Source organism: Leuresthes tenuis, unplaced genomic scaffold, assembly GCF_036924035.1.
Source record: "Leuresthes tenuis unplaced genomic scaffold, fLeuTen1.0.hap1 SCAF_20, whole genome shotgun sequence".
Lineage (NCBI taxonomy): Eukaryota > Metazoa > Chordata > Actinopteri > Atheriniformes > Atherinopsidae > Leuresthes > Leuresthes tenuis.
Window position 1 is genome coordinate 8,282,444 of NW_027325374.1, and position 17,770 is coordinate 8,300,213.

The following is a 17,770-nucleotide window of genomic DNA, read 5'->3' on the forward strand; positions in this document are numbered from 1 at the left end:
ACCTATAAATACCATTCAATTCTTGATGTCTACCCTTGAAAATTATGTGCTAATCCCTAAATGTAACCTCTTGCATAACAGCACATCTTAGCGAGGATTTCAGCCGAAAGATGGACTGATTTGGAATAAAGTGGAGCAAATGGACAGCACCATCATTGATTCAGTGCTCAATTTGTGGGTAGCACACCAACCAAAACCTGGACTGTTTCCACGGTGCCAGTTACTGGCCACTTGAAAGTATTTTAAGCCATTAGGGGAATTCTAAAGCATATTTCTTCAAGGCAAAACAAGTCGTATTTGATCAAAAATACCACATTTGTTGGCATTTACATTTATTCTCACTGCATGACTGCATAAAAAAATGCCTTTTTATTCAATTTGCTGCCTTCAATTTGCTGCCTATTACATCAGCGATTATTAACAGAACAAAGCAGCAAAGATAAAAACAAGACAGTTAAAGTATTAGTTTTAATATAATGGCTTATATTTTAAAATGGGTTAAGTTATTGAGTCAAAAACATTAACATCCAACAGGAGCGGTTCCTGTGCTGCTTCCATGCCTCATCTCAGACGAGTTCTCCGCATTTGGATGGCCTCAAAAAGGTCTCAGCAAAGAAAACCACGAATAGCTTACTGGAGGCAGGATTACCATGACCACCACGGGCAAGTAGAATCTCATAAGCACCATAAAAAAAGCAGAAAAGTGCCTGGTGTGAGTTACGCAGTGGCTAAATTTTGTCGTACATTTGTTGCTGTTGTAGTACAAGCCAGGGATGCCATTTGTTTTCAGAAGATTTGATGGTGCGGGTTTAGGTTCCTCTTCCTTCATAGTAGGCTGTAATTGCAAAAGTTTGCAACCGTGAAAGGGCTGTGCTGTATTTAACAAAGAGGACAAAAAACGGGGTGTGAATTAAAATCAATTCAATGAATCGCCCCATCCATGGACAAACTGCCTGCGATTTGGTAACATGACTGAAAGCAGAAGATTAGCCATGCCGGATACTTTCATCTGCTTTACCACAGAGTTTGTTTTAAACACACTACATACTCATGACAACTTGTAACATGGATCTTTTTACATTTGTTGACTATAAGCATCGTTGCTGATCAGTAAGGAGAGCTTCATTTTGGTATATATTTAAGAAAAGGATCAACTCGATAAGCTGATAAGTGCTAAGTACTGTACTTCCTTGAAAGGAGGCCGAGGCCTTTATTTGTTTCAGCAGCTTAGAGTACCGGGCCTTTAATTCAAACCGTCATTGTTATTGGTATGACTCGTTTCCACATACCTGTGTGTTCATATGCGAGTGAACCAGAAATCAGTTCTATATGCTGGAATCTTTCATCCTTGGTGCGCACGTTGTCATGGCTGGGATGCTTTGTTTGTCTTTCCTTGCTTCCTTCCTACCTGACCTGTATTAGGAGCTGGATTCTATTTGTTTGTGTACATCCCACCCCTGCCATTAAAAAAGGACTGGTTTTTAATTTAATCTCATTGTTGATTCGAGGCAATACAGTAAGTGTAATACAGTCAAAAGCATAAAAACATATACATGAGGTAACTATTTCTGTTCTGAATGACTGGTTTCATCATTAACAGCTCAGTGTAAGAGCATGGAAAAAGGTCTGATGACAGCATCTGTTCTTTAAATTTCTGTCACTGATTAATCACCTCACCGTTTCAGCAACAGTAAAATGACATGTACCGTGATAGAAGACGGCACCCACCTAACCGCCCTGTTAAATGGATTGTAACGTGACTTGGATTTAACCTGCTGTGTGTACAGACACACACATACGCCGAGGTTCCCCCGCCCTGACAACAAAAGACGGGAGGAGGGAGAGCAGGAGAATCTAGTTCGCTTCATTAATCTTGTTAGGCCAATTAGGACACTGATACAGCCGGGGAGACCTCCCGACAAACCCTCCCTCTGTAACACACAGGGAGCAGAGTGTGTGTGTGCGGTGAGTGTTCAGGGATTTTAAAATGTACTTCAGAGGGAGGTTAATGTTAAACGCACATACTTGCTTAACTCTCCTCCATTCGCTGCGCCTGATCACTCTCCAAACACGGAAACGCACACATGACTGACAGAATAAAACACACCATATGCAGCAGCGAAGAGAAGCACTCAACCAGGCAGACAGGCCACTCAAAGCTTGCATTATATCAATACTGTGAGGCTAACCCCCTCCCACTCTCCGTCCATCGAGCTCGCTATCGCTGTCCAACCAGACAGCTCCGTGTCTCTCTCAGCAGCGTTCAGTCTCAGCGACAGCCTCCCACATCCATCTGTCAAATGACAAATTTTGGCTTCGAGAGAGCTCGACCACGTCCACACGATAACGTCTGTGTGTGTGTGCGAGAGTGTGTTTGTCCCTCTTTCTATCGAGCAGCAACTTGAGCACACGCAGGAGGCCCATGCTGAGTGAGACAGCGTGAGAGTCATGCATCTTTAATGTAACATCACAGACGGCTAATAATGTAAGAGGAGCTGAGCTGTGTGGTGGTGGGAGAGGGAGGGAGAGGACAAATTCTCATTTGGTGTTTGACTGCGAAAAAAAACAAAAGAAGCCCTGCAGTGTGCACAGGACAGGAGAAGAATTAGATTTAGGAGAATGGACATTCCCAATCAAATCATCAAGCCTGTTCAGTCATCTTAGAGATCAAAAACACTGAAACACTACGAGAGCCACAGATGGACTGGCAGAAGGCCTGATGAGCAGCCTCTGAAGATCAGACAGTCATCGTGGTCGAATGAAAACGCCGCTCACAAAGATTCGAGCCGCAGAAGGAAGCCGAAGATATTAGATACAGTTCTCCAACCAATGTCATAGCTTTGCTCATATTCTTTTATTCAGTTCTGCCCCTGTATCTAATAAGAGCAGAGATCAGTGTGGGTTAAACATCTTGAGTAGTAAAAACATCTGGCAAAGATGCAGCTGTTTGGAATTGAGGTCATTGTCTTTGAAACCAGCTACAGAAAAATCAAAAACTGATCATAAAAGGAGGTGTAACGATCTATGACAGCTTCTTGCTGTAATAATGAAAAACTAACAGGGAAACCGGCCTCACAGCAACAGATCCATGTCTCGATTTCTAACTTCGAAAGCAAACGCCTGACATTGCTCACTTTCTGGCTCAGAGATCAGTGAGGAGCTTGATTATCTGTCTGGTAAACAGAAGGTACAGAAGGGTTGTTGGTGCAGGCTTCACACTTTTAAAGTGCACAGAGATGGGGAAAAGCCTGAAGAGCATCAACAGCAACCACAATCAGAACGTACGGAATAACTTCGTAGTTAGACCCAACCATCATAAAACATTAAACAAACATCACTTTAACCTTTTTACCGCTTTTAAATTCCAGTTATCTTAATTGAGCATAAAATTTGGAATCCACAAGAAGACGAGTAGCCTGTCCTCATTACACCATAAAAACAAACCTTCTACCAGCACCTAAAAGCACTGCATTCACTTATTATATCTCACTTGCAGATTTTCATTCAAAAAGCCGCCTGTAAAAATGAAAATCTGCTGTTTTTATGGAGGTAATCTGTGCTGGACTGTGGATTTGTGCAGTTGCCAGGCAACCAACAAAGACATCAGGACATAAGGAGACATATTGCAGGATGTCTCAATTTTTACATCATTTTTCTTTTTATGGATCAAACTGTTCATATTAGACAGAACTAACATGTCCTCTTTAAAAAGCTGTGTGCTAAACTAATCTAACCGGCCTCTGGTTTCACTTTTAATCTGCAGGATATGACTTTCCACTGCAAATATCAAACTATTTCTTTAAGTCGATCCAATTAGAACAGTAATTTAATATCTATAAGTGTCTACCTGTAAGATTCCAACTCCTGTCCATCATTGATGCTCATTCACCATCAAACTGACTGCCTACTTAACCCAAATAAAAACGTCACTGATTATCTGGACGCAGGAGGTATCATCAACATATATTCTCACGCCCCAAGGACAACCAGGAAAACCTTAAACGGTCCACTTCAACGTTCATTCTCTGAAGAAACTAGAAAAGTGGAAAAGAAAGAAAAATGTTCGAGAGATCAATCCTTCTGCTTCTTGTGCAAATGACTGACTTTGCCCTCAGGTAATCAATATAATCAATACAACTGTTCACATCTTGAAAGTGACATCTTATCGAGTCTCAAAGGTAAAAGCAAAACCCAGCAAACAAGGCATGTCCCCTGGATGTCCAACTTAACAAGTTGTTGCTTGATCATAAGAGCTTGATTAAGGGCAACAGGACTTCTTTCAACATTCAAAACGACATCCTGTTGCTCTTATGATTACCATGACCTGGATGACTGAGAATCTTCATCAACAAGTTGTTGTTGTTTGGCCTAAATGCACCGTTCTAAATACTGTCCACTTTTAGTCCCCTGGATAATGTTTTCTTTTTGCACCACTTGTGCAGGGGAATATCAGGACTTCTCTGGCTTTCAGTCTACATAAAAATGTGTCACTGCAACGATGGCTTTGTGAGCTTGTAGCGAAAAGATGAATGGAAGATAAATGGGAACCTTACACAGCAACAAGCGGTGGACATAAAAGAGGCCTTTTTTTTTGTTTGCTGGGATGTTGCGTTTGGTCACAGTGGGATAAGAATAACCTAGAAACACTTGCTAAGTCATTTTTAGACCAACAAGAGGTGGAAACATTCAAGATTTAATATACAAAAAATCAAATATGAATTTATGAACTTCTTGCTGTCATTTTCAGTTTAACAGAAATAACCCTGCACCGCCCTTAACTAAAATAAAAGACCTAAATTTATCCAAAAATGCTCCTTTCTGGACATGCAAAAAGAGAGACCACAGGGGCCACAGGAGGGCAAAATGTATTGATGTCACCTGTCATCCCTGAGCTCTCAAATAACCTCCCATTTCTTGCCTTTCACAGAGAACGTGCACTAAACGCCCTGCAGCATGCACATACACGCACACCCTGGGTTGACCTGCTTTGGCAGCACTGGGCACAGCACCATGCTTGTCTCTGCATGTGTGAGCGGGCGCTTTGTCACTGTGACAACAGCACATCTTAAATCCAGCCTGTCCTACTTAACCAGTAGGTCACCGAGGGGTGGAGCTCATGATGTCATTGCCCGCCAACTTGCCATGGCGAGGGAATGGAGTCTCGGGGTCAGGAATAAAGTGGGGGATGATGGAAATACAGCTGTGACTACAAGGGTAATCAGAATCATGGCAGAAGATGACAGTGGCACCATGCAGCCTTTAAAACTAGCCTGTTCCTTTTCATGGTGGGGGTGCAGGAAGTCAAGCCCACAACTCCAGACCATGGATGTCTGTATCATGCATTCGAGCTCGATCCCTGAACTGTTAAAGCCGTCATTCTCTTTTTCTTTTTTTCATGCTCATACTTTGGCAGAGGAGGCTTTAAAAAAGTTGATGATGCAACTCAGATAATACGTTAACTTCCTCTATTTTTGACTCTGGTTCTCAGTTCTCTCAAAGGTCAGGACTGGCTCTTGACCTTTTTACTACTCTGAGCCAATCCCCCACCCCCTTGAGGACAAGAATATTTTCTAGCCACCCAACCCGCCGCAGGAAAGGCAAAAGCTGTACATACTCAATGCCAGTCACCAACTGAGAAACGCTGAAATAAAACTCGAAGCTGCATGTCGAAGTTCTTCAAAGTTGAACTTTAAACAGTTTCATTTCAGCTGTGCGGTGCCATCTGATTTAATCACTGGTTACCTGTGCATTTTGAAAATAAGTTTAAGGTTCTAACTATCACTTCTGAAGCACATTTGGGGCTGATTCCTGACCCTGATATGAGCCTCGTGTAGCCTGAGATCATCTGGTGCGTCCCTGCCGGACATTCCAAGATCCAGATTGAAAACAATGAGGTGCGCCACATCTCTGTCCTAAATCTTGTATAGACCGACTTTTTTAATGTGTTGTCCGTTGATTCACACACCCATATCTAAATGTATACTGGTATGCAGTCTTATGTAATGGATACATGCATGTATATGCATACATGTATTGTTTTTTGGTTGTTTTTGCGATGTATTTCTGAGTTAATTTTTGGAGAAGTCATGCTAACAATCCAAAATCAACACAAGGCTGTTTAAGGCTAAAATGAACTGACTCAAAATACATGGTTTCTTTTATTCCCGTTTTAGTTCACACGTCTAAAATAAAGCTAAAACAAACATATTAAAACTGGTTTGCTTTAAAAGCCTGGTGGCTGGCAGCTTATCATAGCCCTTCAGTCATTACACCTGGCTGCTGTGTATGAGCATGTGAGCGAGCTGATGCCAAGTGTCAACCAGTGGCTGGCTGACATCTGATGTGGCCTGTGTCCCTGCGAGGAAACATTACACTGAGTGGTCATGGTGCCTCAGACTGCCAGAAGCTTCTAGCAGCCTCGGGGCGTTCAACCTTCAGCCTGACGTGTTTACATGTACACAGAGCTTACTTCTACACCTCATCTGCTGCTCTTTCACTCTATTTTTTCTCCCCTCTGCCCAGCCTTTCCCTCTCACTCTTTAGTCTATTCTGTCCTCTTTCCTTTCACCTCCAATGACCTCCTTTGTCTTCCCTGCAAGAGGGAAAGAAAGATGATTCCTGCATTTGTTTTTACTTCTATTTCACTGCAGACAATATATCATATTTTTAACTAGATTTCAGAGCAACAAATGCTGCCTTACAGAAGGTATCTTTCCCAGGATGCCCATGCATTTTACAACAAGACCAATCAAAAGTGCCTTCTGCACACATTACTGTGTGTGGTTGCACTCTTTAAAAGGTATTTGCAGTAAAGAAATTGGACAACAACACACACACACACAAAAAGGAGTGGTGAGACAAAATGAAACGTTGCAATGCTGCGGAACATCTTTTCATTACATGGGAGGAATGGCAAAGTGGTGGAAGTTTTATCTCCTAACTTCTTTTGTAATGTGCTGCAGGTTAGAAAGAGGTGTGAGGAAAAAGTCTGTGACGTGAATCTGCAGCTCTGACACTACAGCTGTTTGAAAAAGAAAATCTTTAAAAGAAAGTGCTTCGGAGGTTAATGCCGACTTATCCCAGGTAATTCAACTAGGTAGGTATAATCGGACATAGCAAGGAATTGTGGTAGAAAATTATCTCCTTTCTTACATAAAGGAGGGTTTAATGTTTCCTATGCTAAAGGAGATGGCAAAGAAAGGACTAAAGCTAAATTTATTCAGAGAATTTGAACAACTCTTATCCTTTCCACTTACGCACCTTCAAGTCATTTCAATGAGTTCAGAACCACCTAAAGCAAAAGAGACCACTCGACCCATGCCCTGAAGGAAGCGGCTCAGGGTAAGGCGCCGTCACCACTTTGACTGACAGGAGCTAACAGAAATGTGACAACAATGATGCCTTTTCTGACAGTAGCTACCTGCTGGGATGTTAATGGAGGGCGAATCAAATTTTGTGGTGAAACGCATGGTTTCATTGAGCATCTGTTTAGCCTTTTTTTCTCTTTGAATGACATCACATCCAGGCTGAGCTCACCTGCGAGCACAATTTGTACCCGATCGGGCTACGTACAAACGCCTTTCACATAGGAACATTCACAGGTGGACAATGCTGTGTGTGGCTGATTTAATCAGGTGCAAATTGACAGAAGTGCTAACGAACAGTCTGTGACTGAACTCCAATTGACCTCAGAGGTCTAAGTTTAAACATTTCCTTTGTTCCTTCATTAGAATATGTAGTAACTTGTTATTTAGCTGTGGGCTTGTTGTTACTTGTGCAGCTTAGGGCTCTTGTACACCCAACTGACGCGACAACACTCCCCGGGTGTTGGCAGATGGGGGTTTTTTTTTCTAAAAAGTGAAAACAGCAGCGTATGTTTTGTGTTTTTCTGTCATGTCAAAAAAAAGCTGGACTCTCTTGAGCCATGGCTTTCAGCTGGTCTAACCAGTGACATGCTAACGTATTCGTTTGTTTTCTGTCGTCACAGAAGTCTTCCTTCTCGGGTTCTATCTAAGTTTCTTTATTGTGTGCTGCACAATGAAGAAAAATGTGAAACAACGACCTTATTCCTTGATTAAAGTGTATTTAAAAAATCTGCCCGTTATAGGATCGTTTACTTTGATGAAAGAGTCGTGCACACTAGTACCTTTTGATATTGGCCCTGTCTGCTTCAATAAAGATATATTATATAATATGTCCTACATTTAGTTCTTATATCATCATTATGCCAAATTTTACTGACTGGGTGCATCTGCTTATTAAATAAATATATAAACAAACACAGCAGCTACATTTAGCCCATTTTTACAAACATCTTATTTGAAAAAAATGCAAAGATGTGACCCAGAACTTCAACTGTACCAATCTTTCATGGTTCAGACACTAACATACCCCAACTGCAACAGCAATGACCACACAGCTTCCTCTACCACCTGCGTCTGGGTGAAATAATTCTATTTATTTCACTAAAAGAACACCCTTAACCTTTAAAAAGCAGCTCTGAACTGTGCTGGATGATTGTAGAGAAACTCTGATGGTACAGTGGTGCAAATAACTTGTAAAACGTCTTTAAACCAGTCCAAGGTTTGAATTATGAAGCCCAGCAGATAATTCTGTTATGGTGAGTACCTGCATACACCATCTCCACAATTATGATGGTGAGTGAAGTGGAATTTCCCTTGAAGAGCACCATACAAAGAAACCTTTATAGTGTCTATCTTTATAGGCCTTGAATTTCAAATCATTCTCATTTCTTAAAGAACCAGATCCAGTTCTGCTCTTTTCTTTGCTTTTTCCTTCCCCCAACTCTCACCTACCCATCCCTCTCTCTGGTGTATCTGTGGGTGAGAGGCTGTCACCAAGGGGACGGACTGTTGCTGTCGCCATGGGGATGGGCTCCGCGGAGCATCTCAATTACTGAGCGGGACAATTAATAAGCATCAAAGCCTGGTTAATATTTCACCAGCGGCGCACAGCAGGAACTTGCGCTTGGGTCCACAGGAGATGGAGAGGCGGTTGGAGACAAAAGAAAACGGGAGGCAGAGGGGATGGGGATGAGGGCTGAGACCAGAGAGATGGAGAGAGATGATGAGATGGGAAGCGAGAGGCAGCAGACGGACGGAGGAAGTGAGAAAGCCTCAGTGTTCATCTGAACAGCAGGAAGTGTACCATTTGGTTGGACTCTGGGTCTCACTGTGGGTCCTTTCTTGAGTTTATGGCATCATGCTGAGTAATGTAATTACTACTGTATTAAGAGATTCTCAGATTTATTCCTGTACATTTCAGTTTCTACAACTTTTCTACCTTCTGTCATGCAGTCTACAAAGTGTAATTAACCAGCTCTAATTAGTTGTTTGTGATCAATTTAGTCTTTTAATCAGCACTTTACAGAAAATATGGCTGAGCCACTTGGAATGTCATAAGTCCTACTGTAAAAATGGTAAGATGTGCCTACATGGTACTCATTTCCCTTCGCACACTATGGAAGCAGCAAATAACCAAATCCACCAAAGACAAACAGTTACAATAAAATAGTTTATGATACATGACTAAAACACTCCAAGAACATAAAATGGTTAAATAAAGTGTGCAAGGTTAACTCTGCAGTTTAAAGTTCCCACTACACCTCTGATCTGCAGCAGGGGTCACACAACTCGTCTGGCTGATTTCTATCAAGCAGTTAAAGCTGTCACAAGGATAAGTCTCTCTTGTGTCATTAAAGATGCACTATAAACAATACAAATCATTCTGTTTTTTTCCTAATCTGCTTGTTGAAGAAAGTGAAAGTTTCTCTTTACGGCTTTTCTCTCTCTCTCTTGAGTCTGTCCTGCTACTGCAGACGTAAAAGAAACTTGGGTGTTTTAGGCAACATTCAACCGCTCAGTTTCCGAGGTGGACTGTTGTTTCATTACTGCGCTCTCCGTCATGTTGTTCTACGTTTGTCTCTTGCCTTTTCAAGGTCTCATGTGTCGCGTCCCCTGACTCCATCTCTTGCCTTCTCATTGGCTGTCGCTCCTCGCTGAAGGCTCACTCACAGCTCCTCCCTGCCAGCTCCTTGAAACATGCTACACACTCAGTCTGAGATCGGGATATCTCTGAAAGCCTTTCATGCAACATCTTTAAAATGTTCACCCAAAGCGACTGATGCCCACCGACTTAACCACAGACGAGCCTCAGATCTGGGCCATTTGTCTGCAAACTCCAACACTGTTTTTGCAACATAACAATCAAGTTTAAAATCTTGTAGTGTGAACTAGGCTTAAGAAAGCTGAGTGTTAATAAATTATAACAATATAGTTCAAACCCAGCCCAGCGTTGACTGCATCACTTTCACATCAGGATGCTTATTTTAGACGGTCAATATACAACCTCGGATGACCGCTGGGTGTCTGGCTATAGCATCAGAACCTCAGTCCAGATCAAACCGCAGCAAAACCAACGTTAGAACATGAGCTGGAGTTTATTCACTGAGAGTTTGCTCACTTCGCACTGCACAACGCATTTCTGTTGTCAGACTGACTTCAGATGAGCACACAGATTAGAACACACAGAGGGAGCGTGACCGGACTCTCTGGTCAGAACATATTCACGCTACTATCTCTTCACTTGTCAAATAGTTTTCTCCTGATCAAGATGTGCATGTTGAGTGATTACAAAATCACCAGAGTGAAGAAAAAGAGGGACTTTAGCATGTCAACACATATTAGACAGCTTACTACTTCCAGGTCTTTTTTAATACGTAATGCCATCAATCTTTTTAACTTGACAAATCTTTTTTAACCTCAATTCATTTTTATTTAGGTTATTAATGTATAAAGTAGAGTGCTCCCTTTCTGGAACAAAAAGAAAACCTGTCTGATTTGACTGCTTCTAAAACAACTTATTAAATAACTACACAATATTCATCACCAAGTCTGAAATCCACATCCTCCCCCCCCCCCCCGACAGGAGAGTGAGAAGTAGAAGAAGGTAAGAGCATCGGGAGGAAGCAGATAAAAGAAGATTTTAAGGCACACAAGTGTGGCAGGAAGGGAAAGATGATGGTTAGATGAAGAGAGCAGGAGGAGGGAGATAAGTGTTTATAAGATGAGAGGAATTCACTGTTGGGGAGGGGAGGATGAGGGAGACACGGGAGGCATGAGTGGTGAGTAATGGAGTAATGAAGGGAGGAGGACGGAGGGGAAGTGGGAGGGACTGCGTCACACTGAGGCAGATGTATTGACATGCCGACTGGCTGATCAATAGGATGTGGTCAATCAAACAGAGATCCATATTCTCTGACCTGACTCCGGCTGGCTGAGGGACGAGGAGCGTGCAGGTCTATTTATACATGCTTACGTATGCTGATATAGCATATGGTTATGTAAGTAAATATCAATTAAAATGCCATTAACAACACACGCTGTTTGTCGATGAAAGCATTCACACCTTTACACCTTTAGCTCACAATAAGATTTAACAGTGCTGCACCATGGAAATAAGCCTCTGAGGACTCCAGATTTGAGATTAATTCATCGTCATATGTAAATCAAGCAAGGAAGCAAGGTCGCTTATTAAATACTCTGACCTTTAGCAGTCTTATCATGACACAAAAGTGCCATCTGACAGAGTAATGCTGTGATTAATGCAGTGATTAAATAGAACATGTCAAAGATTCAAATGTTTTGACTTCTTTTTTTATTGGGGAGCAGTATAAACTGGGCTTAACATCAACCAGTGGGAGCGGCCGATATTCATCTGGTGTGTCCATTTTTGTCCCTCACACTGATGTTGCCCTGATGCTGACAACATTTACTTGCATTTAATTTTACTGGGCCCATAAAAACTGCTGGGCCACGTAAGCACTGAAAAGTCATTGAGTGGTTAATGGGTAAACAAGGCAAAAAAGTCACTTGAAGCAATCATGTTCTCTTTTTAAAGTCAAAGGTTATAATAAAGGTATTAGAATACATTTGTATTGACCGATGACAGGTCGAAATACTCTAAACTTTTCTTTTAATGCCTATTTTATTGTTTCCCTGGCTTCAGAAGGAAACTAAACATCAAAAATAATCTGCATCAGCCTTCAGAAAAATTATCATATATTATCATAACTTATTACAACATTATTACAAAATTAATTGCAAAAAGACAATATGTCCAAGAAAATAGTTGCTTATAATATAAAATATGAAAATATAAAATTTAGTGGGCTAGATGGACAGTAGACTACCCATATGTTTTGTTTATCTTAAATTTGAAGACCTCAGCTACCACAAAACTGCTCCTGAAATCCTCCTCATCGGTCTTTTATTTACTATAAAGCAAATCTATATAAAAAAAGCGTAAAAGCGGAACCAACTCCGAACAAGCAGCTCTTTCTCCTCATACACCCAGATCTACATGCGTCTGTCTAATTTCCCCGTGCCAGGAAAATCAGGGCATGACCACCAACTCTTATACACACTCAGGATCCTCGTTGTTGTTTTTGCCATACAAGTCTAATTCCACGGAGTGAAAACAAGGGCTCCTCTGCTTGCTTACGGAAAAAAACCCAAAAAAAGCCAGAAGGAATTTGAGGAATTGAGAAATCAGGTAAGAACTGAGATTTCCAAATCAGATTAAATGCAAGTCCAAACGTCTCCGTGTCTGAGAAAGAGGCGGGAAAAGCAGCATGATGTAAAACTCGATAAACCTACCATGGTCTCAGTCACATACTGGCGTGTATCACACATCCAGCAGACAACATTTGGTGACACTTCACATCTTTTTCAGACACTGAAAGGCTTCTTTTGACGCATTATATGACCATTCCGCAAATGGCCCGACATTAGCACCTGTTGTCAAGTTGGAAGTCAGTTGAAAGTGAGAACAGGTTGAACAGCAAGAAGCTCTGCGCGGCCTTCACAGAAGTAAGAGGACGACGCGAGACAACAATATCAAAGTAGATCTAACTGCAGAAGCACGCAGCACCTCAGCAGAGTCTGATGACAGTTATAAACTGGTGCAATGGAACAGAAAGTGAAAGAGGGAGATAGAGGAGATGAAAGCTGAATCCACAAGAGCACAGAATAAAGATAAGGTGAGAGCGCGACTAAAGGCCCTGAGTGTGGATGCTTACACGTAATCAGTCAGACTTATCGGTAGTTATGTTCATGTGAAATCAATTGCTTCAGTGATTAATGGAATGAAATTCAAGTATTTATCAAAGTTTTATGCAGTGGCGTAACTAATGTGCCGATCTCAATTTGGAGAAGAGGATTGATTCGGTATCTGTGTTATAGAAACTCATTGTGAAGCCAAATATGAACCGTTACAGCATGCACACTGTGGATAAAGGTCCATTCCACTGCTAAAAACACACAATCAAATGTACTATTCAAACTATCTAATTAAACCCTGTACATCACAGGGCTTTTTGTGGTTAAATCTGACTGTTTTGTTTAATTTGCACATGCAAACCTGTGGCTGTCATTGCCCACACACTGAGGCATCAAACACATACCCAGTCTTCATAGTGCCTGGTCCCATTCTGCAGCAGGTCTTCCAGCTGGATGGTGCAGTTGGCAACAAAGTCATCATACCCAATGGGAGCATCATGGAAAACAGACAGCTCCAGGCTCCTTCCCTCACGAACCTCGGTGCAGAACTCCTGGTGCCATGCTGGGCTGTTAGTCTTGGTTCTGGTGGCGGTCTGGCCAAGACGAGTCTGGTCCAGGTTCAGGGCCAGGTAGGGGTCCAGCAGGAAGGAGCCACTCTTCCCCACAGCGTGACGCAGGGCCCATGGGGTGGGCTTCAGGTCCACAGCCTCACACACTCGCACCTTCAACAGGCCACTGAACACAGGCATGGCTGCAGAGATATGTGTGTGTGTGTGTGTGTGTGTGTGTGTGTGCGCGTGTGTGGGAAAGGATGAGGATGTATGTGTGTGTTTAGGTTAGTCTGGCTGTTCCTGCTCCTGTACACAGAGTGTTTCCTTCCAATGAGCGGGGTCACTGCACAGTCCTGCTACATCCCATAATGCCGCTGGCTCCTCAGACTCTCAGTCTAATACAGCCATATCAGATCACCGTATTATCCACGCATACACACACAGGCGCTAACAGTGAAGCTAATTGATTTGTAATAGGCGGAAAGCTAGAACGCAGACTCACACCCTTCTGAGTTTGCTTGCTGAACGCTCTCCCACCCGAGCGGCTGCCTTGTTTGTTTACGGTCGGTCCCGTGTGTGCCACGCAAAATTCCCGTTTCAGCGGAAACAGGCCGGGGATATAAACGGCACAGAGGGGAAAATTCAGGTGAGGCGGCTCACATTCATGTGAGGTCCCGGAGTTTCGCCACGGTCCTTGTGTGACTCTCCCGGGTCAGGGAGGGAGAGAGCGCGAGCAGCCGCGCCTAGCCATCCGAGATTGGTGCACCGTTTCCAGCCCGTCTCGGCTCGCTCGCTCCTCTCCGGGATAATCTCCTTGCTACGACCTCGCGCCGCCGCGATATTTGAGTGTACTCTCGGAAAAGCAACACCTTTCCGCCTCCCTATTCAGTCTTTGTTGGGGCTCACGAGCACCCCAAACACATCACAGTGTTTGTCGTTCGTTTCGCTTTTTTCCTCCTTTCGGTCCATGCGCGCACCCCTCGCTTCCCGTCCCCTCTCTCTTGAATCCGTCAGTGAGCGCGAGCTGCAGGAAATGCGCAAAACGCGTCACACGCGCTGCCGGGCTCTTGCGCCGGATGAGAGAGAAAGAGGCTTTGTGTTCGTGTGTGTGTGTTCAGATGGAAGAGGTATTTTCAAGAGACGTAGAGGGCGGATGGAATTCACCCGCAGGCATGGAGTGTGTTTGCGTGCGTGGAGTGCGTTTGTGTGAGCGCGCGCGTCCTGGCCAGACAGCCAACAGTGGTAGTCAATCAGTCAGTCCTTATGCATGGTCACAGGCAGCCTCAGCCTCATACACAGAGACAAGAAAAGAGTCGGAGCTGACAAATCTATCAATCTATCTGTAGTAGTTTGCAAAAGTCTCGAGCCACCCCTCCTTTATTTATATCTTGCTTTGGAGCAAAATTAGCCAGAATTTCTTAAAAATACTTCAAAGCGATCTTGAACAATAGTTCTCCAGGTTTTCTGAAGGTGTTGCAAGGTTTTTTTTTTAACATTGGCTACTTTTTCATGAATTTTAAGTCTACTCCTTGTACCTGACCGTTTTCAGAGGAATGTGTTTCTTGTTTGTTAGGTCGGTTGGTTGTTTGCTGAGCCATTTAACACTGACTTATCAGTCATCTAAGCGTAAAAAAAGGCCCCAAAAGGTCTACATAACAAGAAAACTTAACATAGAACCTATTTGAAACTGAATCTCTCTGCATTTTGTTACTATCAGTTACAAAAATCTACAGAAAAATACCAAAAATAACACAGTTTGACAGTCATGAAAAAGTATTTTTACACCTAACTGTGATTCCAAAGGAGCTATTAGCTGAAAACTTGGCATATCTCAGAATGGTGTGCACTGTGTTCTTAAGAAATTGAGGAAACTGAACATGTTGCCTCCCAGAAAAAGGGTAACTAGTTCAGATCTCAGCTGGGGTTCCTGGTTTGACCCCTCCTCTTGGCCCCTGCCCCCTGAGACTCTGAACTGGATTAAGCTGTGTAGAAAAAGGTATGCCAAATGACTAGAACTGGACTGAAAATCTTTGTCTTATGTCTTATGGAGCGATGAATCCTCAACATTACTGAAGCAATGTGCAAAGCCCATCAAACAATTCTACATAAAGGACTACATAAAGAAATCACACGAAAAACATTTAATTATTTTCCTGTTTTCCTGGCATAAAGAAATGGTGAATGGATTAAGATGTTTGCACAGTACTGTATCTATTTTTATCTTTTTTTTTAACTACTTTGTTGAATAATTTCTTCCTTTCACAAGACTTCCTTCAATAAGCGGGAGGCTAATTTTAAAAGCATAAAGTCTTCTGATAACTGCTTCACATAGGGGTTTCTGTTGCTCCACAGTGCAGTCTAGCCTTTATCATATTTTTATCTAATAATGTTGGAGGTGTTTTCAGTGAAAACTCGAGATAACAAAGAAGAGCTGTGCTCTCAGAAGTGTTCCAGATCCCATGCAGTCATTTTTTTCTACAGAGTCAACTTTGCTTGTGATGCAGTGGCACATGAGGGCCCAAAGAACACAGACATTTAATGTCAATTTTCTGCAAGGGCCCCAACAAACAGACTTTTATCAGATTCCACAGACAGTAAATACATGACTACAAATGGGTGATAAAATGCTCAGACCTGTTTTCAGTGTAGCTTTCCCCATCTTTACTTCCGGAAAGTTCAGCCTCACTGTGATAATCTTTGTATATCCTATCCTACTGACACTTTGCCAGTTAACCTAAAAAAAAATTCAGATGTTTTTACCCGATGCTTTTTTTAAACGATAATTATAATGATAGAAAAGTACAATACTTCCACCTGAACATGAGAAGTTGGTCTTCAGTCTTGGCCAGCAGCGCCGCCTGTTGGCTCAAGGAACACATTGCCGACGCGGTGACGCCATCGGTTTGTGATGTCACTCAATGGCGCATTCAAGTGCTTCTCGGAGATCAGAGGAAGTGATCCGTTTTGGTGCAAAAGTCTTTCACGCATTAAGCAGTGTGTCGATTGAAAGGCGATTCCCTTTTAAACCAGCGTAAACAGATGGATACCAGTTAAAACACGCAAAAAGAAAATAAAAGATAATTGTCTCTGATGATTTTAGGTTGTTTCAATTGAACTTTTAAACCATTCAATAGCCGTCAAACTGGGTAAGAACAAAAACTATCAGTTGTTAGTCACAAAAAGACCCGCCGATGCTTTTCAACAACTAGAGGGCGCTGTTGTATCTTCTTACAGTAACGGATCGTTTTCAGAGTAGTCAGAGATACCCATTTTAAGTCGGTAAACGACAAAAACTTAGGTGTCGTTGGAATTAAGTGTGTTGGGGTGTTTTGAAGCCTTTTAGTGGCTTTTGTGCAATGTTCTGGGAAATCCACCTAACTCAAGATCATTTTCTCTTTTTTTTCAATACTTTTTTTTTGTCTTGCGCATTTAACTGATGTCGAAAATCAACAAATTCAGTACAAACATATTAGTTTTTGGATGTTGTTTGTTGTATAAATTGTTGCATAGTGTTTCTGTGTGTCTATAAGTGACATTAAAAACAAATCATTAAAGCCTAAATCTCTGGTAAATCCTTTTCTTTACCTAAATTAACACATGTAACACTTGCAAATCCACACCTGAATCATTTGCACTTGTCCATGTAATGAGTGAGGACAGTTTCTTAACACACTGCAAGGATTATTGTGATGCCTTATATCAACGAACGATTCCAGCGGCGTAAACAAGAATTTGTAGCCATAGATACTATCATAAAAGTTCAATAGAAATATTTGTTTACATTTTAAAAGATTTAAAAAATAACTAACAGGCACAAAGTCCATGTGGCAATGAATTAACCCTTAATAACAGGGTTCATTCTTAGAGGACAAAAACCACTTCATGGTAAGATGACCTACACACACACACACAGTCCTTAAAGAATAGTTCACATAGCAGTCTTATATTAAATAATATTATTTATATAAAATACCAAAACATTTATTCAGCATCAAATTGAACATGGAGCATGACATTGCTTGACATAAACTGCACGTTGACTTTAAATAAAGTTGAGGTGAGGGCAAAGAGACCAAAAATTTTTAAAAACATACAAACAGTGTAGACAAGGTGATGGGGGACTGATTGTCTATGGCAGAG

At 42.0% G+C, this 17,770-nt stretch overlaps 1 protein-coding gene across 1 annotated transcript in view; it reads right to left on the reverse strand.

The window, feature by feature from the left end:
* prkcea (protein kinase C, epsilon a) overlaps window positions 1-14,716 on the reverse strand; it is a 40,254-nt gene extending 25,538 nt beyond the window's left edge. Inside the window, exon 1 of the mRNA XM_072372846.1 lies at window positions 13,484-14,716. Within this exon, the coding sequence (XP_072228947.1) occupies window positions 13,484-13,828 (345 nt within the window). The 5' untranslated portion in view covers window positions 13,829-14,716. The remainder of the gene's footprint in view (window positions 1-13,483) is intronic.
* Between the last annotated feature and the right edge of the window lie 3,054 nt (window positions 14,717-17,770).